The sequence below is a fragment of the Bos taurus genome, chromosome 5 (genome assembly GCF_002263795.3).
Source record: "Bos taurus isolate L1 Dominette 01449 registration number 42190680 breed Hereford chromosome 5, ARS-UCD2.0, whole genome shotgun sequence".
Lineage (NCBI taxonomy): Eukaryota > Metazoa > Chordata > Mammalia > Artiodactyla > Bovidae > Bos > Bos taurus.
The window spans coordinates 115,934,978-115,960,825 of record NC_037332.1 but is presented as its reverse complement, the minus strand read 5'-3'; the positions used below and the strand labels follow the sequence as shown (position 1 = coordinate 115,960,825).

The window sequence follows — 25,848 nt, the reverse complement described above, 5'->3', positions numbered from 1 at the left end:
CAGCGGGAGACTGGGGAAAAAGCAAACCATCACCAGGATCTCAGGACATTTTCCTCAACAGGGATAACTCCAGGCCAGAATGAGCAGCACAGACCGAAGGCAAAGAGGAAAACACACGAACAGGAAGAAATACGGCCCGTATGTCTAACGTCCAAAGCTATAGTGGTGATGGGCCGGGAAGGAGGTCCACAGCAGGGGAGGAGATGGGAACGGATGGGCCCCCGCGTCCACTGTTCCTTCCCGTGGTCCCCACACTCCTCGGGGGGGAAGGACCATCACCTCCCTCCCACCGGGGAGGAGCTCGGGGCTCTGTGGGCTAACGTCCCTGATCACAGGGCTCTCAGGGCACAGCGCTACCCAGACGGGACGGACCCTGAGCTTAGTTCTCTCCACCTGACCGCACCTGCCCTAATGTGGTGTGGAGGAAACTTCCAGAATGTACTGCCCTTGGCTGAGTCATCCATACAGGGCAAAAACGGCAGAGAGGAACTACAGGGCAATCATATCGGTCATGGGCGGTGAAGGAACGGAGCTCCCCAATCCCTGTCTTCTGTTCTTGCCTGAAAAACACCCAGTAAGAGCTTGGAAGGTGGAGGACAGGGGTCTCAGTCGCAGATTTAAAGTCGGCCTCAGCAGAACCATCCTCCCGACTTCTCGGCTCTCATAAACACACTTCCTCCCGGGTCTCTCACAACCAAACCTGAGGGTCTACGTGGGGAAGCAGCAGGGAACCGGAGCCAACCCCCGGGGGCCCGCCTCTCCCTCGGGCAGAAAGAGGAAAAGAAACGTCAGCTCCACACGAAGCCTTCCAGGCTCCTTCCTGGATGCAGGAACCAGCATTTCCAGGGGCACGTGGTGGGTATGAAGACACCCCCGTCCACCATCTCCTCCCCCAACAGCTCAGCCACACACGCTGGGGCCTCATGGTTCCAGGAGGAGCAACGGGGGTCTGGGGGTGAAATGAGTTCTGAACCAGAAACAGCAAACCTGCCCCCGAAGCCAGACCCTGGGCCATTGCCCTTCCACCAAGCCGCCTGGCCTCACCGGAGGGAGAGACAGCCTGGGCAGTTTTCCAGAAGGGATTTGCCGTCTGATGCACCTGCTTTTACCAGGCTGGCCCAGGATGCAACAGTAATGGGAAGGGCGAGAGTCCTCCCCTCTTTCTCTGCGAGTCCTCCCACCTGGATCAGCCCCACTCACTTCCTGCTGGGGCCCCTTCCCCATCGCTAGACCCAAACTCATCAGCCCCCTTGCATGTCTCCAGGTGCCCCCAGATGAGAAATCTCAGGGCTGGGACAGACCTCAAAGAGGAGGACTCTGCCTGGTTCAAGGTCACACAGGACGGTCGTGGCAGCAGAAACCCCACATCCAGCCCCACCAGGCTGTGTGCAGGCCTCAGTCATGCCCCCCGAGCCTGGAAGCCCCTCTGAGCCTCAAGTGTCCTCACCTGGAGAATGGGGCCATCTCCCACAGGGATAAGTGACACAGCTGTCGTTCAATCGCTCAGTCATGTCCGACACTGTGCGACCCCATGAACTGCAGCCCACCAGACTCCTCTGTCCATGGGGATTCTCCAGGCAAGAATACTGGAGTGGGTTGCACACATGGAGTGGGTTCCTCCTCCAGAGGATCTTCCCTACCCACGGATTGAACCCTTGTCTCCTGCATTGGCAGGGGGATTCTTGACTACTGAGCCATCAGGGAAACCCAAGGGACACAGGACGTGTGGCCTACATGCTGGGAGTGTCCAGCACGCAGCAGTGCCCTTGCTGTTGAGACGACTGTGACCGTCGAGGACCCGGCACTCGGAGTTCTCAGCCATGAGCACAGATGGGACGCTCCGTCTGGGAACACCTGGCTCTGAGGCCGCGGGAAGCGCGTGGTGACAGTGGCTGATGGTGGGTGTCTGGGTCCTCTGTGTAGTTACGGTTGTCAGGTGAGGCCGTCGGAAGATCCGTATCATCATCAGACTCCTTTTTCCCCCCCTAATTTCACACAACATGCCTCTGCAGCTGTTTGGCTAAAAACACTTCATTTTCTTAAAAAAAAAAAGAATAATTTATTAACGTGCCGGTGATCTCAAAGGCTTTTCAGAAGGTGCATAACAGCAGCGGTAAGAGCATCACAAATCATTCTGGACACGGCCGATCCGCCGGAGAACTCGGGAGATGCCGAGAGCCCGCTCTGGGCTCATTTAACCCCCTGGTGACTCTGTGCGTGAGCAGGCAAGCGTGACCCTGCAGCCTGCTGGGCACCGGGCCTGGGCACCTCCTAGTGGGCATGCTGTGTGCACACACGTGTGCACGCAGGGGTGTGCAAGAAAGAGAGACACACAGAGTGACAGGGGGCATGGCACAGATGAGCCCTCGTAGGCTCTTGCCTCCAGAAATGTACAACCGGTGGAAGAGGAAGCCAAGCAAAACACACAATGGGGACTTCCCTGGTGGTCCAGTGGCTAAGAGTCTGCGCTCCCAACGCAGGGGGCCCAGGTTCAATCCCTGGTCAGGAACTACATCCCACATGCTCACTAGTGCTCACATGATGCACCTAAGACCCAGTGCAGCCAAATTAAATAAATAAATCTTAAAAAAAAACTCACAATGCCGTGACCACACCGCCCCCCTCCCCCCCCCCGCAACTGGCACCAGCATTTCTCCATTCGCACGCACAGCAGACCTTCTGGAAGGAGTCCCCCTGTGGTGCCTCCAGTGCTCCCACCCTGACGTGTCTCCCCTTGACCCCACTCCACTGAGAATGGCCTGGTCAAGGTCGCCATCAGCTGGGGCGATACTGAACCCAGTGGTGAATCCTTTGTCCTCATGGTTCCAAATAGGAAAAGGAGTATGTCAAGGCTGTATATTGTCACCCTGCTTATTTAACTTATATGCAGAGTACATCATGAGAAACGCTGGACTGGAAGAAACACAAGCTGGAATCAAGATTGCCAGGAGAAATATCAGTAACCTCAGATATGCAGATGACACCACCCTTACGGCAGAAAGTGAAGAGGAACTCAAAAGCCTCTTGATGAAAGTGAAAGTGGAGAGTGAAAAAGTTGGCTTAAAGCTCAACATTCAGAAAACGAAGATCATGGCATCTGGTCCCATCAGTTCATGGGAAATAGATGGGGAACCAGTGGAAACAGTGTCCGACTTTATTTTTTGGGGGGTCCAAAATCACTGCAGATGGTGACTGCAGCCATGAAATTAAAAGACGCTTACACCTTGGAAGGAAAGTTATGACCAACCTAGATAGCATACTGAAAAGCAGAGACATTACTTTGCCAACAAAGGTTCGTCTAGTCAAGGCTATGGTTTTTCCTGTGGTCATGTATGGATGTGAGAGTTGGACTGTGAAGAAGGCTGAGCGCCAAAGAATTGATGCTTTTGAACTGTGGTGTTGGAGAAGACTCTTGAGAGTCCCTTGGACTGCAAGGAGATCCAACCAGTCCATTCTGAAGGAGATCAGCCCTGGGATTTCTTTGGAAGAAATGATGCTAAAGCTGAAACTCCAGTACTTTGGCCACCTCATGCGAAGAGTTGACTCATTGGAAAAGACTGTGATGCTGGGAGGGATTGGGGGCAAGAGGAGAAGGGGACGACAGAGGATGCTCATTTCCTCCATGAGCGTGTCTGGTCTCTGGGCACCAGCCGCCATCTACCCACGATCACCTCCCAGACTTACTCTACCCCTGCGTGGCCAAGGGTGTCCCACAAGGCCCACAGTCTTAATGCCAAAGGGAACATGCGACCTCCCCAGAGCTGCCGTGCCACAATTTCCCTCAGCTCACCTGCTGACAACCCCAGTCTGCTTGTTCTTTAGGTCAAGACCCATGCAGTCATCTTTGTCTCACACCCGACTCATCAGCAAAACTTGGCACCACCCCCTGATGTATCCGGAATCTGTCTGCTGCCCACCCTTCCTGCCGGGGCCACATGGTCAAAGCCACGGTCACTTCCAGCCTGGATCACAGGTCTTTTGAAAGGTTTTGCAAGAAAGTGAAAGTCACTCAGTTATGTTCGACTCTTTGCGACCCCATGGACTTTTCCAGGTCAGAATACTGGAGTGGGTAGCCTTTCCCTTCTCCAGGGGATCTTCCCAACCCAGGGATCGAACCCAGGTTTCTCGCATTGCGGATTCTTTACCAGCTGAGCCACAAGGGAAACCCAAGAATACTGGAGTGGGGAGCCTAACCCTTCTCCAATGGATCTTCCCGACCCAGGAATCAAACCGGGGTCTGCTGCATTGCAGGCGGATTCTTTACCAGCTGAGCTATGAGGGAAGCCCACAGAGCAAGCCACAATATCCAGAGGCTAAGACTCTGCACTTCCAAAGCAGGGGGCCCGGGTTTGATCCCTGATCATGAAACTAGATCCCCAGAGTCACCCAGGCGCCCAGAGGGATCGTCTCCCACCTCAACCCAAAACCTTCCTATGGCTCCCACCTCACTTGGCAGTAAAGCCCAAGCCATTGTGGTGGCCTCAAGACCCTGCCTCATGGGCCCATGCAATTCGAACATGCCAGGCTTGCCTCTGCCTCAGGGCCTTTGCACCTGCCATCCCCACTGCCTGGAGCTCCCCTTCCAGATCTCCGCACAGCTCATCTCCTCAGCTCCCCGGGTCCTTAGATGAATGTCTCCCACCACCAGATGTACAGTGGCTGCCCGCTCCCCTCTCCTCCCCCGCCCTCTGCACAGCACTCATACTGCCTGACAATGCGGATGTTATACTTGTCTCCTGGCTGTTCCTAACCCCGGAAGAAAACATGTGCATGGCTAGGATTCACATCTGTGTCTCTTGGTGGCTGATGCATCCCTAGAGCAGAGCCTGCTCCCTTGGGACACACACATTATTTGCTAGAAGAATGAAGACCAGAGTCCTCTAAGAAGCTCGGCCCTGGGGCTTTGGGAGCACAAAGCAGCAAGCCACCCACTCTGCCTGTGGGGGGTGGGGCATGGAGGGCGTGTGAGAGGAGGTGACGGCTGTCTTGGGCTCTGAGCGATGAATAGGAGCTTAACCAAGAGGAGAAGGAGGTGAATGCCATAGCTCAAGTCCAGGAGATGAGAGAGGCCATGGGCTGGGGGCTGGGGCGTGGGCTGGTGTGTCTGGAGCAGAGTGGAGGGAAGTGGGAGGGAAGAATGCTGGACGCTGCGGAGCAGATGAGCAAGCTGAGGCTGAAGACGTCTCCAGCCGGGCGGCAGGACTGGACGTGAAAGGTGGGGTTAAAACCTGGCAGACCCGTTAGCAACCGGCTGTGGGGGTGGGAGGAGGGAAGCAGAGGGCCCCCGGCTTCCGGAGCCTCCTGGCTGGAGCACCTTTCACCACCATGTGGAAGCACCCTGCTGAGACAGGAGGGAGGCTCTGGCCAGGCCAGTGGACCTCGTGGCTGGGAGACGACGTCGGGGGTCGGGGGCAGGGGGCCAGCAGGTGTGAGAAGCAGCCCACGTGATGCACGGGTCCATGGGCAGGAGCAGAGAGGTGTCCAGTGAGGCCCACGGAAGCAGAGGACCCCTCTGAGCCCTAAGAGTCCCGTGCCAGCCTGGAGGTGGCCTCTGAGAGTTTCTGCTTCTGTGAAACTGGGTGTCGGGCCCCCTCCTCAAAGGCCTTTGCAGCAGGAATAGCTGTTTCTCTATGAGTCACGATGGCTCCGGGCCCAACGCCTCTGGCCCATCGCTGCTCCGTGAGGCCCCGGCACAGTCAGCACAAAAGGCGCTGGTGTCCGTCACTCTCACGCCCGTCTCAGGCCTCTGAGAGGGCGGGCCTGCCCTCTGCGCCCCCCTGCCCTCCGAGGCCTGCCAGCCTCCAGGTGAGGTCGGCCGAGGCCCGCCTCTTTGCATCCCCTGGGAAACGACTTGGCTGCCGGCCAGGGTGTGGCCCCAGCGGGCGGGGCGGGGGCTGTGCCTCCCGGAGAAGAGAAAGCGCCTAATCCCGGGATTTGCCGTGAAAGCAGGACAGGGCCGATCACTCATCACCGGCAGAGACGGCCGCGCTGCTGTTTCTAGGCGGAATTTCTGAATCTCATCCGTAATGTGTACTGATCCTGGGCCAAGCTTTCCGAATCAGGCTCCCGGACGGGTCAGCCGCGTGTGTTTAACCCCTTACGAGGTAAAGATTCCAAAGAGGCCATCTGAACCCTGCAGGCTGGAATGCCCGAGAGTGACTTGAAGGCAGACGGCTGGGCAGGCAAGCTCTTTGCTTTGCATGAGGCTTCCCCTGGCCAGGGGCTGAGGTACAGCTGTCTTTACTCACAAGCTCTTGTCCTGGGGCTGCTGTGTACAGCTGACTAAGCTGTGCACTGCACGTAGAAGAGGCTGTGAATGGTACCCCCCAGGGTTGTAAAGTGCAGAAAATAGTCAATGTACACTGCAGCCTTGACACATTATTACTTGTCTCTCTCGCTGAGACATTAACAGAGACAAAACCTGCTGCTGAAAAATAAACTGTAGGAACTCAGATGGCAGGATGCTAGGGAAGCCAGGAGGCAACTTCTTGGGAGCAGGATTTGTGGCTTGGGTGTAAACTTGTTCCCCAGCACCCAGCACAGGGTTAGGCATGGAGTAGGAATCCAGGAGGTTCCTGTTGAATAAACAATTCAAGGATGACAGAACTCAGGAGGCATGGCCTCCACCATTCTGCTTCCAGCCTGACTCATCAGCCCAGGCCACGAGGGGTGCCTATGACACAGCTCCCAGGTAACTGGAGCCACTTTGGGGTGAGCAGTCCCAGGAGCATCCCATGTGACCCCACGGCTGTTCTCCTGTCCTTTCAGGGGGCTCCGAGACTTCACCAGCTCTCTAGCCCCAAACGGCCTCCTCACAGTGGCTCATTTATCCTCTAACAACCTACCCAGCTATGTTACAATACATATAACTCCTTCTGGTGTTTATACCCTGGCAAGGCAAGCATTACTACGGCAATCTCACTGAGAAGAAAACCGAGGCTCTAAGAGGTTGTGAGACCTGCCGGAGGTCACACAGCTAGAAGCAGACAACCAAGCAAGAACCCTGCTGGGACATCTGACCCCAAGCTCAGTGCTCCAACTGTGGAAGCAGAGGCTCCAGAGTGTTTTGCCCTAAAAGGGCCACCCCAGCCATTGATATTTTTCCAAAGTGAAATACAGTAACAGTCCTTGTATGCTCACAAAAAAAACTTAGAATGCTCTTTCAAAATGTAAAAGCTTCTGGTTCACTTGAGGACGGGGAGTGAGGATATTGTTATTAGGGTGGTGACATATGGGCCAAATTTAGAGGCTTTGGCACAGACAACGTGGGCTGTGGGAAAAGGTTTGGGTTCCACGAATACTGACTGCACCTACTATATGCCACGTGGTGCTAGGAGCTTCCTTATCATTTCGTCAAATGACAAGAATGGTGTCCGCAATTAGGGAATATCCGTCCTCAACCTAACCCATGTCCATGCGTATGTGCTCAGTCACTCAGTCGTGTCCCACACTTTTGTGACCCCATGGCCTGCAGCCCACCAGACTCCTCTGTCCGTGGGATTCTCCAGGCAAGAATCCTGGAGTGGGTTGCTATTTCCTCCTCCAGGGGGATCTTCCCGACCCAGGAATCGAACCCACGTCTTCTGCATCTCCTGCATTAGCAGGCGGATTCTTTACCACTGGGAAGCCTTACAAGGTGAGCTGGACCATCTCCATTCATTCAGACTTTATTGGGAGCATGACTGGTTGCCATGGTACCCAGGCAGGAGCTGAAGATAGGAGCACCTCTGTTTCTCAGGGGACCCAGGGGCGGATGAGGAGCCCAGGGAACAACCCAGAACAGACTGGACGTCCAGCACACCTGCTTGCCAACTGACACTGATGCTCTTCGTTTTTTTTTCCTATAGAAACGGTGATGCCCACCAAGGATCGAGAGGGCCATTCACGAAATCAACCACTGGGTCTAAAAAGTAGCTTGAGCTGAGTGCTGTCTGGTTCCTATTGGCTTTGGGGAGGTTCTAGTAGAAATTTTGGCAAAGCACACCCTCTATATAGACAGACGTTTTTTCCTCCCTCTCCTTAGAAAATCAGTTTAAAAGGAGTAGTGAGCGAGGAGGGGTCAGGGAGGGCTGAGGCTCAGATACCACCAACCACCCAGGGGCCTGGGGAGTCCCGGGGGAGGGTCCCCTGTTGCTGGCTGCTGACGGTACACAGACTGCACCCACCTCACCACGGCTCTGCGTTACTCATCTCCAGGAACTATTACCTGAAAGACCCCTCCTGGAGCAGCCCCTGATCACAGCCAGTGCTCTGCTGGGCGGAGAGCGAAGCCGGGGCTGGATAAGGAAGGCTTTGTAGTGGCCCGAGAATACCTCAGGCATTAATAGAGCATTTTTTGCCCAGGTCGAAAATGCATTCTTCATTTTTCATTGACAGCTGGTGAAAGAGGAATGTAACAGGGCGGCTGCACCCGGCTTTACAGAGAGAGCAGCTCAGCCCTGCTCAGAGCCACCTTTATCCCTGCGGAGAGCTGGTTTTTAAAGGACGCATTAGGGGAAGGTCTGGCCCTTTCAGGTTCTTAATCAGCTTGGAGTGCTTTCTCCTTCTTCTGCTATCTGGGGGAGCAACGACATTCATGTCTCACGGTCTTGGCGGCTTGTGCACTGGTTAATTTTCTGGGACACAAACTCTTGGTAATTCTGCCCGAGTCAACACCCACCGTCCGAGAGCTCCAGCTCCGGGTGTCTGGGGAAGACTGGGCTCTAGGCCTGCTCCACCTCCAGCAGCAGGGGAGCCTAGGACAAACCACACCTGCCTTCTCTGGCCATCGGTCCCTCCTCTGTTGACGGGAGATGCCCAACATGCCGCAGTGTATGGCGGTGACGAAGAACTCGCTTCCAGCACTGAGTGTCAGCTGCTCCTTCACGTGCATCACAACCCAGCTCAGACCTCACCTCTTTCAGGAAGCCTTCCTGACCCAGTGCCCAATGTCCACTCAGGGTGAAGCCTAGAGCAGGCAGGGGTTCAGCCTATGAGTAGGTGCCGCCCCTTCCCAGGTGCTGAAAGCAGCAGGGGGCTGCCCAGGGGGGTGTCAATGGGCCCAGGAGCCCCCCACGGGAGGCCCGAGTGGCCCACAAAACACTTTCTTCCTCTGCACGGACTTAGAGGGTTTCTAAGACATTGCTTGAAACAAGAATGCACAGCTGAAAACACGCCTGCAAACGGGGCCCTGCGGTTTTCGTAGCTCAGTCTCAAGGCGGTCATTTCCTTAGCTCCCTCCTCTGCCTGATGGAGACAATCACGGCCCCAGAGGCGTCTGCAAAGACCGAGACGGGATGCGGGGGTGAGTGTGCCCAGTGACGGCTGGCTCCCATGCCGCTCAGACTGGGCTGGAGTCCAGTGGCAGAACAAGTGGCAGAACAAGCCATCACAGGTGGACAGGCCCATGCCCAGGCCTGGCGTGTGCCAGGGTGGCTACCCTCAGAGTCCAGATGCTCCAGGGGGCACAGGAATTCTTTGGGGCAGGAGAGGCGCTGGAGGGAGCAGCGGATAAAGAAGTCCAGGCGAGATGCTTCAAGGAGAGAAACAAGGCAGCGCCCGCGGGTGTTGAGACGGGAGCCCAGCACAGCCTGGGTCGCACCCCAGGGAGACCCCCGTCCCCGCTGGCCTTCACTCTCCACGTGGGAGAGCTCACTGGCAAACCCCAGCAGCCCAACCAGACAAGACGTCCGGCAAACGGACTGAGAAGCTGAAGACACCCAGCCCACCCAGGAGGCCGGACTGCAGCAGGACGACTTCCCCAAGGCCAGCCTGGGCCCTCCCCCAGCACTGAATCCGAAGACCAGGGCCCGCGGGACCAAACGCGGCAGGAGAGGATGCTGTGATTCCATGGTGGAACCCGTGGTCGCCTCTCACACCGGGGTCTGTCCCCTCCTCGCCCACCCCCGCCCTGGCCCGAGTCACCCTGGGAAGACCGGCCAGCTCCCCCTCGCTGCTCGGGAGTCCCCCTCCAAGAAGGAGTTGGAAGGGGTGGCCTCCGGGAGCCTCCAGGCTCCGAGGTGCCAGGATTTTCTGTCCCAGTGGATGGGAACCCAAGAAACACAGGCTCCCAGGTTGGTTCTATTTGGAGTATCAAGGCGGCTAGAAAAACGTGCTGTGAGCACTGGCTCTGGGCCCAGCTGCGCCCAGCCCCTGGCTCAGGTCACTCCAGGAAGGGTTTAGCTGGGAACCGAAGACACGAGCACTGTCTGAGTCCCCAGCGAGGCCTCGCAGCTGCTCGTCACTGTCTCTCCACCACTACGTTCCCATGACCTGTTTCTGCCTCCCCACTGCCACCCGGTGGAATGCAAAGCCCTCAGGGGCAGGGGCTGTGTGGGTACTGACCCATCTCTGTATGCACAGCGCCAGGCCCGGGGCCAGCACAGAGAGGGAAGAGCCCAGAAACCCAAAGAATGAACGAGTGCGTCGGAAAGATCTGACTCCATCTCCAGCGGTCTAAGAGCTGAGAAGTGGCCCCAGGGCGGCCGTGCTGCAGCCACGCCTGCCGGCCCAGCGTCAAGCACAAAGGCGGTCCCAGGCAGGCTGCTGTGTGCAGGTGCCCGCGAGCTGTTCACCAACCCCCATGCCAGGGGGTTGGGGGGCAGCGGGGGGCACACAAACCCTCGACCCCGCTTCCTCCTGCCTGCCCCCATCCCCAGGCGCCTGAAGGTCCTGTAATGCATCGCTCCACCTAACAGTGGGGGAAACTGAGGCCCAGGGCGGGCAGTGACTCAGGGGCAAGCAGCAAGTTTTATGGCTGCACGCCCTCCCCTTCGAATCCCAGCGAGGACTCCTGTACTATTAATTGTAATTAACTAATTATTCTTGCTGCCAGCTAGTGGAGGAGGAGGCCGGGGGCGGGGGGGCCCGCAGATGACTCAGTCATGTTTACAACATGCAAACCCATTTAAGAGCTTGTAAAGTCGCTATAAATGGCTCTTTGGCAACAGAGGACTTAACGATCCTGTCTCCAGCTGCAGCTCCACAACCATCAGTCAGGACTGCGGCCTCAGGGATGGGGTTCTGAGAACCAACAGTGCCACCTACAGACCACGTTCCATAACGCTCCGCCCAGGCCAACAAAATCCAGGACCTAGGAGACCTGGAGGGGCTTCCCAGGAGGCTCAGTGGTAAAGAATCTGCCTGCAACGCAGGAGAGGAGGGGTCGATCCCTGGCTCGGGAAGATCCCCTGGCGAAGGAAAGGGCAACCCACTCCAGTATTTTTGCCTGGAGAATCCCATGGTCAGAGGAGCCAGGTGGGCCACAGTCCACGGGGTCGCAAATGAGTCACACCCGACTTAGCAGCTAAACAGCAAACAACAGCTGCAGGTGGGGAGACTGAGGCTCCCGGGATCACCCGAGAGCAGGTGGCTCCGCCCTGCTGGACGCTTTTCGCACCGTGAGTGACAGGTGCAGGTTTCCAGCTGGGCCCTGAAGGACCAGGGCACCCGGGCGGGAGCCGGGCTGGTCTGCGACAGGCCTCGGCTGAGCCACGACGGGCTGGAGGACCAGGGGCATCTGGCTGAACCTGCTGTCTCCGGCCACTCACCCACAGTCATGCCGTCCATGTAGCGCTTGATGATGTCGAAAGAGTCACGGAGGTTCCCATCCGTTATGTCGAAGATGATGTCCGCGTGGTTGGCAGGATACGCAGGCGTGATGGCCCGGAGGAAGATGATCTCTGCCAGAGAGAAGCGAGGCATGGAGAGGGCGCAGCGCTGGGCCCCGCGACCCCGGAGAGGCCTGACCCAGGGCCGTGAGAACCCAACACGAGGGCCCCATGCATGGAGAAGGTGCAGGGGCCCCGAGGGACCCCAGGGCACAGCCTGTGCCCCCTTTGCACCAACAGGGAAGCCAAGGCCTGGCGAGACTTTGGATCCTCCCGGAAGTCATGGAGCGCATTAGCTGGTGAGGCCAGCGCTAGGAAGTAACTGGTGATTGCTCAGGAGTCTCCCTGAAGCTGGGAAGATGGGGAAGAGGGGCGGATGAAGGATGTGGGAGAGAGGTCGAGATGGTCCCTGCCCCACCATGATGGGGGTCGGGCAAGCCCCTCCTCGGGCCGGGCCCCAAGCGGGTGGGTGGCTGCGTCCATCTCCCAGGCCACCTGATGTGAAATCAGCAGACCCTGATGTGAAATCAGGGCTGGGAGCACAAGGGCCCGATTTACGCCATCTGGGGGGTGGTGGGGAGTCCTCTCTGAGCCTCCGTCTCCCCACCATAAAGTGAAGCAGGCGCCCGCCGCTGCCCACTAAGGGTCCTCTCCACGTGAACAGTCAGGCTCCAGGTTTCCTGGCCCAAGACGCCAACAGGTAGCTCTAACCACGCCCAGCTCCCCGTAGCACCAAACTGTGGGTCAGCACCAGCCGGAGGGCCACGGCACGGGGGAAAGGGATTTGGGAAGGATCTGCGTGGTTTGGTGGAACCCGTCATGGTGCACGGGGCAAACCGCAGTCAGTGATGTTCTCTGAGCCAAGTCCGGGCCGCCCTGCAAAGGTTCTGCGCCTCCCTTTTCTAGAGGGATGAGGAGGTGGGGGGCTCAGCTCTCCTGCCGGTGAGCCCGTCCCTGGGCGCCTCTCCTGCCCTCCCACCCCCACGGCCAGGCTCAGTGTTCTGGTACGCACACCCAAGTCACTCCCCGGACCCTGAGGCCATGTATAGACACGAGGCAACCTGTCCAACCTTCCTGAGACGGACGGAGGGCTCTTGTTCACCACGGCGTCCCACAGCCTGACACCCAGGAGGCTCAGTTGGCTGAATTAATTCTCGTGGGGAGCTCTTCCGAAAGCCACAGGGGAAGGATGAAGACTCCACAGAGGAAGGGGGTGTCTGGAGACCACGCCAGCCCTGGCACGTGGGCCGCACACCCCAAAGGAAGGCACACAAGGCAGCTTCCTGCCCACAGCCTTCTGCCAGGCACGGGGAGCCCGCTGCCCTGGCCCCACGTGTGGACAGGGGCTGCGACTGCAGGTCGACACTGCAGTGGGAGCTGCCTGTGGCGGGCACGCTGACGCCTTTACCAAAGGGTTTCCTGGAGTCGGTCTAGCCACACCAACCCACCTGCCCCTTGGTCTCCAGGATGCAGCTTCTGTGTGCAAAAAGCATCAGTCACGACCCTCTACTGGCTCCCAGAACCTTGGAGTTGAAGCCCCAACTCCAAGTGCAGGCTCCCATCTACCTTTGCAGCGCATCTCTTGCCAAGCCTTCACCACTCCAGCCAGAAAAACTTGGCTTCCTTCCTCAAAGACCCACACTCCCCACTCACCTCCAGATTTTCCGGAGGTATTCTGATTTGGCCCTCTCTCCCACTCCCCACTTTCCTACATTAACGTCCTACTGGCCCCTCAGGACCCAGAGTAGGGTCACTGCCTCCTGGAAGCCCTCCCTGATAACCCCACACCTGGCAAAGAATCAACACTTAATAGCTATTCGCTGAACGACTGTTATCCCCCAAATGAGATCCACACCCCCTCCACTGAACTGAGGGCGGGGAACAGGCAGGAACCGGGTTGCCTTGTAGTCTGGGGACGTGGAGGAGATGCAGAAGCAGGGAGGGGTCGGCATTCCAAGCCCCAAACCCACATCTCGCCAAGGAGCTGCTCCTGCAGGTCAAGCTATCAACCTCAGCAAGGGGGCAGGGATGGTACCCCAGACGCTGGCCTCCGCCAGGACCCCCGCAACGGCTCCAGACTTGGGAGCGGCCACTCACCTTCGGGGCGGGTGAACTCGCGGAAGGTGGGGAGTGAGACGACGGTGTGGGAGATGGTGTGCACCGGGTCCAGCACGCAGGCGACATCGTTGGGGCGGCAGGACTTGATGCAGCGGACAGTATCTGTCTTCTCTTGGCGGAGCCTGAGGGGAGCCACAGCACAAGAGGGGGTGGGAAAGGTGGCACCCGGACACCCACAGAGACAGAGCCCAGGGTCCAGGAGAGAAGCAGGTGGCCGGGCAGCAGCACCCGCCCCAGGCTGGCTCCGTCGTTGAGAGACCCGCACCAGCCTCCCAGCCCGGCTGCTCCGAGGGGATGCTTCCGAGTCCTTCTACAAACCGGACCGGGAGTCGAACCCCTGAGACACACCCCAGTTTCCATCTGCCCCGGCTGGGATAAACAAAGCTTTGCTATTTACCAGCTACACAAACTGAGCTTCAGTTTCTGCAACTGCAAATCACATTCATTCATCCACTTGCTCAACAAGTGTGTTTGGAGTGTCTGCTGGGTGCCACACACCAGGGACACCAAAAGCAAGCAAGGGAGACAAGGTCCGGCCTTCCTGGGACCCCGGGTCGGGGTGGCGGGCTGTCACAGGTAAAGCCCCCAGCTCGGCGCCCCACACAAAGCAGTCAAATCTCCAGTGTCACGTACGTGATGGACGGGGAGGTGGGGCCCGAGTTTGCTACAGGTCCAGGCATACTTTTAAAAACCTCTTAATCATAAGATAAAACACAATGCGAGAGCTACACAAAACAAGGTTACAGCTTAACGAGTATTATCAGGCAAACCGCTTTCCAATCGGCACCCAGGTCAAGAAAGAGAACTTCAACCTGGCACTTGAGGCCCCTTCGTGGGCCCAGATCTGTCTTAACCCTCTCGTGCACCCCCAAAGTAACCCCTGTCCTGTCTCTGCCAGCAATCGCTACCTGGGTTCCTTTACATCTGTACCACACATGTGCATCTCGAGAAAATCACTTAAATTTGCCCATTAAAATAATTTTGCTGTATCTTTCATTTATTTATTTTTTTGCTGTGCCACGTGGCACGCAAGATCTTAGTTCCCTGACCAGGGATCGAACACGTGCCCCTGCATTTGGAGCACAGAGTCTTAACCACTGGACCACCATGAAGTCCTTGTTGTATCTTTATGTATTTTTTTTAAATGAGACATATTGTTTTGGAGACAGTTCTTTATTCTCTTTTGGCTGCGTTGGGTCTTCTTTGCTGTGCACAGGCTTTCTCTAGTTCTGGCGAGTGGGGGTTACTCTCCAGTTGCGGTCATTTCTTTTGCTGTGGAGCATGGGCTCTAGAGCGCGTGCGCTCAGTAGCTGTGGTGCATGGGCTTCGTTGCCCTGAGGCACGTGGAATCTTCCTGGACCAGGGATCGAACCTGTGTTGCCTGCATTGGCAGGCAGATTCTTAACCACTGGACAACCAGGGAAGTCCTCTCCTGAGCCCTTTGGACTCAGCCCCAGGAATCTCTGATGGCTCTCTTGCTATCTGGCTTAACAAGGTGTTCCAGCCTCATCTTACACTTTTACTGTCCCAGGTATTTCCAAGAAGTGTTGGGTTTGTTTTTTGTTTTTTAGTGGAAAATGATATTTCAAGACCATAATCTGGATACCAAGAATGCTCAGTGCTACTGAGTTGGTCATTGTTTCTAGGCCTCTTCAGTGGAAATTTTTAAAGATCATATACAGTATGAGTTTATACTGATATCTACAAACAAAATAAGCACATAGTTTTTTACTTAACGTCTCCTATATACCAAAGGAATCTCCTTTTTTTCCATATCAAAATTCTGGCTCTTAAGAACACAGGATATGGTAGAATATCCCATAATTATTTATTTTTGTTTATCCCATATTTTGATCCAGTAGTCTCAGAATAACAAAACTAGAATCAGTACCACTAACATAATTACATAATTACTTAAAGTAATACTTTGGGGGCTAAGTTCTCCTAATTCTACCTACAACTTTAATAGATGTGCTGGATGTACATAGTCTGAGCCTACAGTGATTCATACCATACTCTTTTCTTATAACACTCACTTAACTGTAGTTCTGTGAGTAATTATGTTTAATGCTCTCAGGCTGACAATTTCGCATGGTGCTAACGGTGTGTGCCCTTTGTACATAAAGGCACAAAGGCTTCCCTGGTAGCTCAGATGGTAAAGAGTCTGCCTGCAATCTCAGAGGCCTGGGTTCGATTCCTGGGTCAGGAAGATCCCCTGGAGAAGGAAATGGCTACCCATTCCAGTATTCTTGTCTGGAAAATCCCATGGATGGAGGAGCCTGGTTACAGTCCATGGGCTCACAAAGAGTTGTACAAGACTGAAGGACTTTCACTTTTGTACATAAAAGTCTGTTTTGTTGGGTATAAAATCCTTGACTTACATTTTCTTGAGCATTCTAAGTATGAATTTTCTTCTGGCGTAAGTGTTGTTATGGATAAATTTGATGATAACACAGTTTTTTCCCTTATAAGTCTCTTACTGTTTTTACCCAAAGGCACAGGTATTTTTGTTTTCTCTTTCTATCTTGGTGTTGGTTGCTCTGAGTCAATATGTTCAAATATATTGGGTGTTCTTTCAATATGGAATTTAAAATCTTTTCCCTAAAACATCTGTAAAGCCTCTTGAATTATCGATTTTAGTGATTATTGCTACCCTCCTTTGTTTCGCATTAATTCTTCAGAGATTTCTATTGCCTGTATGCTGGGTCTTCTTTGTCTTCAACATCCATCACTTTCTCCTCAAGTCTTTTCATGTTATTTATTTTTCAATTTATGAGATCTTTTTTTCAGCTTTTCCTTAAGTATTTATTTCTGAAACTGCTTTTTGCTTTAATTTAAAATAATTTCTTGAGTCTCATCACTTCATTTCTCAGTTTTTCCTAATTCTGGCTGACATTTTTCCTTCAGTTTTGGTTATATTTTCAGTCCTTTTGGTTTGTTTGATTAGGTTACAGCTTTGATCTAGTCTGTAAGCATATCTTCCTGGAGTACTTTCATTCTCCAGAGGAATGTCATTCTGTTCTTTATTCTCTTTTTTCCTACAATAGCTTTATATGAGATTTAACCTGGATCCTTTTTGGCTAACCATCTCTATGTGAAACCAGCATCACATAAGCAGTGGTCCACACTTTTCCTGATTTCACAGGGCCGCTTCATCTGTTGTTTTTGGCAGCCTGCTCTCTGACAGGCCTCTACACTTACCTGGAGCTTCATTTTCCACAACAGTCTTTTTCCTACTCAATTTTCTATTTCATTTCCAGCAGTTTCTTCATAGTATTAGTTCCTGACTTTTCAAAGAAGCCTTCATGACCGTTTTAAAAGTTCAATGGGGCTTCCCTGGTGGTTCAGTGGTTAAGAATCTTCCTTGTAAAAACTAGGAATAAAACTACCATACGACCCAACAATCCCAGTACTGGGCATATATCCTGAGGAAACCATAATTGAAAAAGACATATGTATCCTGATGTTCATCGCAGCACTATTTACAACAGCTAGAACATGGAAGCAACCTAGATGCCCATCAACAGATTGAAGGATAAAGAAGCTGTGGTACGTATATACAATGGCGCATCACTCAGCCATAAGAAGGAATGCATCTGAGTCAGTCCTAGTGAGGTGAATGAATCTAGAGCCTACTATACAGAGTGAAGTAAGTCAGAAAGAGAAAAACAAACACTGCGTATTAACACAGACATGGAATCTAGAAAGATGGTACTGATGGATCTGTCTGCAGGGCAGCAACGGAGACGCAGAGAACAGACTTGTGCACACGGTGGGGAAGGAGAGGGTGGGATGAACTGAGAGAGGAGCACTGAGATATATACACTAACATATGTAAAACAGACAGCCAGTGGGAATTCGCTGTATGATGCAAGGAGCTCAAACTCGGTACTCTGTGACAACAGAGGAGTGGGATGGGGTGGGAGGGAGGCTCACGGAGGGGACATACGTATACCTATGGCTGATTCATGTTGATGTATGGCAGGAGCCAACACAATATTGTAAAGCAATTATCCTCCAATAAGAAAAAAAAAGAATCCATTTTACAGTGCAAGGGACTCAGGTCTGGGAAACTAAGATCCCACACGCCGAGGGGCTACTAATACTGCACACCGCAGCAGAAGATCCTGCATCACACAACGAATACCCTGCATGTCACAACCAAGACCTCATGGAGCCTAAAGAAATATTAAAAAAAAAAACAAAGAAACTTCCCTGGTAGCTCAGCTGGTAAAGAATCCGCCTGCAATTCAGGAGATCCCGGTTTGATTCCTGGGTTGGGAAGATCCCCTGGAGAAGGGAGAGACTACTCACTCCAATGTTCTTGGGCTTCCCTGATGGCTCAGCTGGTAAAGAATCTGCCTGCTACGTGGGAGACCTGGGTTCTATTCCTGGGTTGGGAAGATCCCCTGGAGGAGGGCATGGCAACCCACTCCAGTGTTCACGCCTGGAGAATCCCATGGACAGAGGAGGCTGGCTGGCTACAGTCCATGGGGTCGCCAAGAGTCGGACACGACTGAGCGAGTAAGCGCAGCACGGCCTGTTCCACCCCTTCTTCAGTCCTTGCACACACTCGCCACTGCAGTGAGCAAAGTGGCTCCCAGCCTCAGCCACTGTTCTCAGACTGCGCTGCTGCCTTTGCACAGGACACTGCTGACTGCTTGGGTTCTTTCACTGCTTCCTCCTGCACGGATGCCAACACCATGTGGGCGGATTTCATTTGAACTGTATGTGGGGGTTGCCTTTGTTTAGTTAAAAATGTTTCCCATGGAGGAAAAACTTTATCTGGTCGTTGTGGTTTTGCTTAGGATCCAGAGAACTTCCAAAACTATGCTGCAACGTCCTCGCAGACGTCTGTGCTGGACAGTTGGCACACGTCACTTCCTGGACTCCTCACAGCTCTTCCCTCTTCGCCACACGGTCTCCTTCCTCAGCCAGGAAAACACTCTGTCTTTCACTTGAGAATTTTAGAACTGGGCTGGTATGAGGGCTTTCTGAGAGCAGGCTAGAGTAACAAGCTGATGGGCACTGAGCGATCCCAGCAATCCGGCCCCCTTCAGCATGGGGCTGGGTGTCTGAGAACAGACTCCGGAGCCAGGCTGCCTGGGTCGGAATCCCGCCCCACCTTATATCAGCGCTGGGACTTCGGGCACGTTACTCAACCTCTCTCTCCCTCCATGTCTTCATTGTGAAATAAGGATCATAACAGCACTTTCCTCAAAGGCTCCATGCTGCTGCTGCTAAGTCGCTTCAGTCGTGTCCAACTCTGTGCAACCCCAGAGATGGCAGCCCACCAGGCTCCCCCGTCCCTGGGATTCTCCAGGCAAGAACACTGGAGTGGGTTGCCATTTCCTTCTCCAATGCATGAAAGTGAAAAGTGGAAGTGAAGTCGCTCAGTCGTTCAACTCTTAGAGACCCCATGGACTGCAGCCCACCAGGCTCCTCCGTCCATGGGATTTTCTAGGCAAGAGTACTGGAGTGGGGTGCCATTGCCTTCTCCCAAGGCTCCATGAGGGTTAGTTAATTGCTTGGCCCACAGAAGGCACTGCCTAGGTGTTAGCTGTGATAGTTGTTAACTATTTTATCATTATATGATCATCATAATTATCATCCTTCACCTTTGGGCTTCCTGGTGGCTCAGTTGGTAAAGAATCTGCCTGCAATGCAGGAGACCTGGGTTTGATCCCTGAGTCAGGAAGATCCCCTGGAGAAGGAAATGGCTTCCCACTCCAATATTCTTGCCAGGGAAATCCCACTGACAGAGAAGCCAGGCAGGCTATAGTCCATTGTGTCACAAAAGTCAGACATGACTTAGGGACTGAACACCACCATCACCACCACCTTTGGGAGCTTGGTTTAAAAGTGCACAAACATGGGACTTCCCTGGATGCCCAGTGGTTAGAATGCTCTGCTTTTATTGCCAAGGGCTCAGGTCTTTGGTGGAACTAAGTCCCGGTGGAACTAAGATCCCACAAGCCAGGTGGTGCTGCCAAAAAAACCCCAAAACTGCCCACACAGGTCCAAGAGTTGGAAGTGATGGCAGCTCTGCAAACCCTCCGAACTTTCATTCTCCATTTAAATCAACATCCAAATGAACACTTGAGTACCTTCCAATGAATGGAGGCACCAACACTCATTAACTGCCTACCACAGCCAGATGCTGCCTTGGGTTAAGTAACTTCATGTCATTTCCAAAACAGTTCAGGAAGTGGGCCTCGAAGCTCTGAAAGGCAAGTGACTTATCCGAGGTCACAGAACCAGTAAATGGCAACGAGGGCACTTGAACTCTTGAGTTTCGTTCGGTTGGTTGGGTGGGTTGGTTTGTTTTTCCTGCACTGCGTGATCTCAGCAGGCTGATACCGCTAAGTAGCCTCCAGGGACTGCAGAGAGGTGAGCGGCCAGGTAATCCAGATACCGCCATCCCCATGAGTGCATGCAGGTACACGCGCAGACACATCAGAGGTGTTCTCGGATGGAGCAGGCCACCTCAAGAGGCAGGAAGTCCCACAAACAAGGCAAAGCGCAAGAAAAGCTGAACAGCCAGTGGGAATGTAGAGGGATTCTGGAAAGCCTTGTAAGGCTGCTGAAAGGCTTCTAAAGCCCCCAAGAATCCCGCCACATCTTAACACTCCCAAGGGCAAAAAGCTCCCCCAGCCTCAATAAGCAGGACCATGATGAAAGAACAGTGAAAGTCACTCAGTTGTGTCCGGCTCTTTGCAACCCCATGGACTCCACAGTCCATGGAATTCTCCAGGCCAGGATACTGGAGTAGGGAGCCTTTCCCGTCTCCAGCCAATCTTCCCAACCTAGGAATCAAACCGGGGTCTCCTGCATTGTGGGGGGATTCTTTACCAGCTGAGCCACCAGGGAAGCCCAAGAATACTGGAGTGGGTACCCTCTCTCTCCTCCAGCGGATCTTCCTGACCCAGGAATTGAACAGGGGTCTCCTGCATTGCAGGTGGATTCTTCACCAGCTGAGCCACCAGGGAAGCCCCCAGATGAAAGAGTAACTGAATACAATTCACAGAAGAGGTGGTATCTGAACTAAGCCTTGAAAATACTATCCATCCATCCATCCATCCATGTTTATTCAGATGTTTACTGAGCTCCTTCTACAGGCCAGACATTCTGAAAAGTGTAGAGAACACAGACACGATCTCTGCCTTTAAAAAGGTGATGATAAAAAGTAACAGAAACAAGGACTTCCCTGGTGGTCCAGCGGTGAAGACTCGCACTTTCTGCGCTTCCACTGTGGGGGGCATGGGCTCGATCCCTGGTTGGGGCACTAAGATCCTACATGCTGCGTGGCGTGGCCAAAAATAAAGGAATTGATAGCACCATTTAAAAGTATTTAAAAAAAGAACAAGATGCCAGGGTAACTGCTCTGATGGAGTCCACCTGGCTCTGGAAAAGCTCAGATTAAGAAAAGCCTTCACCAACAAGGTGACCTTTAAGATACGTCTTCAGGGAGAATGGCCATTTGCAGGAGGAAGGCATGGCGCGTGCTATGGCCTGGAGAAAGCGAGTGTAGAGAAGGGCAGGAGTTCTGCGTAACTAGAACACTGGTCACTAGCAGGGGGTCAGCCAGAGTGGGGAACAGGGGGGACACGTGGCTGAAAAGGTGGGCAGAGGCTGGAGCAGGCACGGTCTCAGGTGCCATTCCAAGGGAGTTGGGCTTCGTCTGCTAGTCATAGAAGGTTCTAAAGAGGGGAGGGACACAACCAGACTGGTCCTTCAGAGAGGTCCTCTGGCTTCAGCTTGGGAGATCGCAAGCTGGTCCAGACCAGAGGTGCTCAGAGAGGGGTCTAGGAGACAGCAGGGGTTTGGAGGCAAGTGGCTAGGAGCATGTGTATGCTCCTGTGGCAAGTTACCTGCTGCCTCTGTCACAGGGTACAGAGCACCGTGTTAACTGTATACCTGTCCTCTCCACTAGATAGTAAAGTGGGCCCCTTCCCCATCTTCTTCCAGGCCCTTGTAGGAAGGACCTTAGGCCCCTCCAGTATCCTTCACTTGATTCCTCTTGACATTCTGCCTCCCCTTCACGTTCCTACTTGAAAACAGCATCAGCAGCCACAGAAATGCTAGACATGCAAAGCGACGTTGGCAGGAAGTCATCCATTCCCTCAGCAGACAGAAGCAGAGGACCTACGGCATGCTACGCCTCGCCAGGAGCTTAGGGACACGGCCCTGAACGAGACAGACTTGCTCCCTGACTCCCCGGAGCCTTCTGGGTGGTGGGGGACAAAAGTGAAACACAGACAAGAGGCCTGCAAACTATGAGGAGCATCACAGAGGCGGAGTTAGGGGAAAGACTGACAGGGGAAACATGACCCAAGGGTGTCCAGGGAGGCCCCGTGGAGACAGGGGCACAGTGACTGCGGTTCAGCCAACAACTGAATGGTCAAGGGTGCAAACGCATGTGCAAAGGGCCTGTGGCAGCAGAGAACCCAACAGTGTGGTTCAAGGGAAGCAAGGCAAGGGAGAACAATTTGAGGTCAGGCTGGAGGGGGATGCCAGGAATACATGATGCCGTGCCTTGAGAGGCACATTGGGGGCTTGGCTGGGATCACGGTGGAAGAGATCTTCGAAGAGAGGCAGGCCCATCGAGGTTCATGTTGGCGGTGTCGTGACGGAACGGAACAGTCAGAGCTGTGCCGTCAGCAAACCAAGGTTCGAAGATCAACTGTGTGACCCTGCGCACATCGCTCACCCGCCCCTCCCCGAGTCTCTCTGGGATGACACGCCTGCCCCACAGGATGGGAAGTAGCGCACAGGAAGGCCCGGGGCTTACTGAGGGGGGCCCATGAGCGACACATTCATCAGGCTCCCTTTGCCTCCTCCTGGTACAAAGCTGGGGTCCTCTGTGGAGGGAACCGACCTCCCTTAGGTAAGGGCTGCATGTAAGATGCCGTGATCATGTTCAGTGTTCTTCCACAAGTTTGGGCTTCTCATCAAGACAGAATGGGAGGTTTGAGTCCCAAGATGGAGCTTTTATGGTCTCAGTTAAAGGCTCAGCTCCTGGCAAAACAGCAAGGAAACCAGGCTGGGACCAGAAGACCTGGGTCCTAGACTGCCTTCTACCACACATAGGCCACGTCACCTTGGTCAAGCCCCTCCCCTTCTCTGGGCCTCAGTTTCCACATCTGTGAAGTGAGAGGGGATGGAGCTCAGCCATCCCTAGGGGCCTCCGTCACCTCGTCCTCTGGGCTCAGCACAAGTAGGGGACAAAGAATCATCTCAGATGAAACATCTGACCTCGCTCTGCCCTGGCCTGGGGCGCCCTGGCGGTATGGACTGTGACTCCCACTCTCAGGGGCTCCTGGACGCAGACCCCTCACTGAAAACACTCCTTGGCCACCCTTGGGGGCGCCAGGCAGTGCTGGGCTCCCCCTTCCCCACCAGGAACAAGCAGCAGAGACACTCCCGACCGCGCCAAATAAAACCAAGGCACGCCAGCCATGCTGTGTGGGATTGCCCGCTGAGCCTTTATTGGCATCCCGGAGGGGAGGGTGGGGAAAGCAACAAGGGGGGCCCCTCAACGGCCCAAAGCGCGTGCTCAGAGCTCTGCAGATACAAAGATGTAAAGCTTGGCCACAAAGGAGCTGACGGTGCCGTGGCGGGAGAGGTCCATCCTGACGGTCAGGAGCATGTCCCTGGGCTCGGGGACGGGCTTGGTGAGGGCCACCACCCCTCTGTGGTGGTTCACCTTCTGGGTGGTGAAAAAGCCCTCCTCGTTGCCGCCGGTGATGGCCAGCTGCATGCTGTCCCCGGGGACGACATTGGAGGGGCCCATGCGGAAGACCACGGCGGGCACTTGGATGTTGGTGGGGAAAGAGAGGTGGTAGTGGGTTATTCTCAGAGGCAGCTTGGGGCACTCCTGATTCTCATGGCAAGGCAAGCGCTCGCAGCGGCTGCAAGAAAAGTGGACAGAGAGACAAGGAGAGGGTTAGGGCCCATTCAGCAAGCGGAGAAACAACAGAGCGTGGGGCGGGGTAAGCGGGGGGCCTGCTGGGCGGGGCCTCCCGCCGCCCCTCTGGCCAATCAGCCAACGAGAAGAGCACCCCTCACTCACCTGTGGGAGGTGCCGGGGACCTCCAGCCGCTGCCTCAGGCACTAGCCTCTTCCAACACCCTCGGGGGCGCTGGGTGGCTGGGGCCAGGGTTGTGCCTGGAGCAAGGGGTGTCCCTCTCTCACCGGCAGACCCCACCCCAGGCTGTCCTCACCAGGCACACCCTGCCCTCTGAATGTCGTCCAGGCTCCCAGCTCCTCGCCCAGACAGTGGTCAGGGCGACACTGGGCGGCTCTCCAGGCCAGCAAACATGGCTGCCGCCATTTACAGAGCGTTTGGCTATTCGTCAGCATGCCTTTGCTAGAGTGATCACACCCACACTGTGAGGGGGCATTGAGGGCCATTTTTCAGATGAGGAAACTGAGGTTGAAAGAATCAGTGGCTTTTTCGAAGTCACAGAGTGTGTAAGGAAGCTAGATTTGTGCTCAGTCAAGTATTTTCCTGTGTTTCCTTACTAAAGCTTTGTACTCTAGGCCCAGTTCCCTGTCTGTATTCACAGGACCAGCCAAGTCTTGGGGCAGAGATGGAGACAAGTTCTAACTTCCTGGGTCAAGATGGAGACAGGTCCTAACTTTCTGTGACAGGTCCTAACTTCCTGTGACACAAAGGAGACAGGTCCTAACTTTCTGTGACAATATGAGGAGCAGTTTTAACTTCCTGTGACAGGATGGAAACACATCCTGACCTCCTGTGACAGGTCCTAACTTCCTGTGACAGGATGCAGACAGGTCCTAACTTCCTATGACAGGTTCAGGTCCTAACTTTCTGTGACAATATGAGGAGCGGTTTTAACTTCCTGTGACAGGATGGAGACATGTCCTAACTTCCTGTGACAGGTCCTAACTTCCTGTGACAGGATGCAGACAGGTCCTAACTTCCTATGACAGGTTCAGGTCCTAACTTTCTGTGACAATATGAGGAGCGGTTTTAACTTCCTGTGACAGGATGGAGACATGTCCTAACTTCCTGTGACACGATGGAAACACATCCTGACTTCCTGTGACATGATGCAGACAGGTCCTAACTTCTTGTGACAGGTTCTAACTTCCTGGGTCAAGATGGAGACAGGTCCTAACTTTCTGTGACAATATGAGGAGCGGTTTTAACTTCCTGTGACAGGATGGAGACACGTCCTAACTTCCTGTGACAGGTGCTAACTTCTTGTGACAGGTCCTAACTTCTTGTGACACGATGGAAACACATCCTGACTTCCTGTGACAGGATGCAGACAGGTCCTAACTTCCTGTGACAGGTTCTAACTTCCTGGGTCAAGATGGAGACAGGTCCTAACTTTCTGTGACAATATAAGGAGCGGTTTTAACTTCCTGTGACAGGATGGAGACACGTCCTAACTTCCTGTGACTCTTGTGACAGGTCCTACCTTCCTGTGACAGGATGCAGACAGGTCCTAACTTCCTGTGACAGGATGGAAACACATCCTAACTTCCTGTGACAGGATGGAGACACGTCCTAACTTCCTGCGACAGGACAGAGATATGTCCTAACTTCCTGTGACACAATGGAGACAGGTCCTAACTTCCTGTGACAGGATGCAGACAGGTCCTAACTTCTTGTGACAGGTTCTAACTTCCTGGGTCAAGATGGAGACAGGTCCTAACTTTCTGTGACAATATGAGGAGCGGTTTTAACTTCCTGTGACAGGATGGACACATGTCCTAACTTCCTGTGACAGGTCCTAACTTCCTGTGACACGATGGAAACACATCCTGACTTCTTGCGACAGGTCCTACCTTCCTGTGACAGGATGCAGACAGGTCCTAACTTCCTGTGACAGGATGCAGACAGGTCCTAACTTCCTGTGATAGGATGGAGACACGTCCTAACTTCCTGTGACAGGACAGAGATAAGTCCTAACTTCCTGTGACACGATGGAGACAGATCCTAACTTCCTGTGAGAGAATATTTACTGCTCCTAAACTCCTGTGACAGGATTATGAGGATAGGTTTTAACTTCCTTTGCCAGAATACAGACAGATTCTAACTTCCTGTGACAGGAAGGGGACAGGTTCTAACCTTCTCTGAGATGATAAGAACAGGCCTATCTTCTGCCTC

General features: G+C 54.1%; 1 protein-coding gene across 2 annotated transcripts in view; it reads right to left on the bottom strand.

Moving 5' to 3' along the window:
* The window catches only part of FBLN1 (fibulin 1), a 79,833-nt gene that overhangs the window by 7,343 nt on the left and 46,642 nt on the right, over window positions 1-25,848 (bottom strand). The window contains 2 exon segments of one of the 2 annotated variants that reach the window (NM_001098029.1): window positions 11,529-11,660; window positions 13,686-13,828. In NM_001098029.1, the coding sequence (NP_001091498.1) occupies window positions 11,529-11,660; window positions 13,686-13,828 (275 nt within the window). 2 annotated transcript variants of the gene reach the window in all.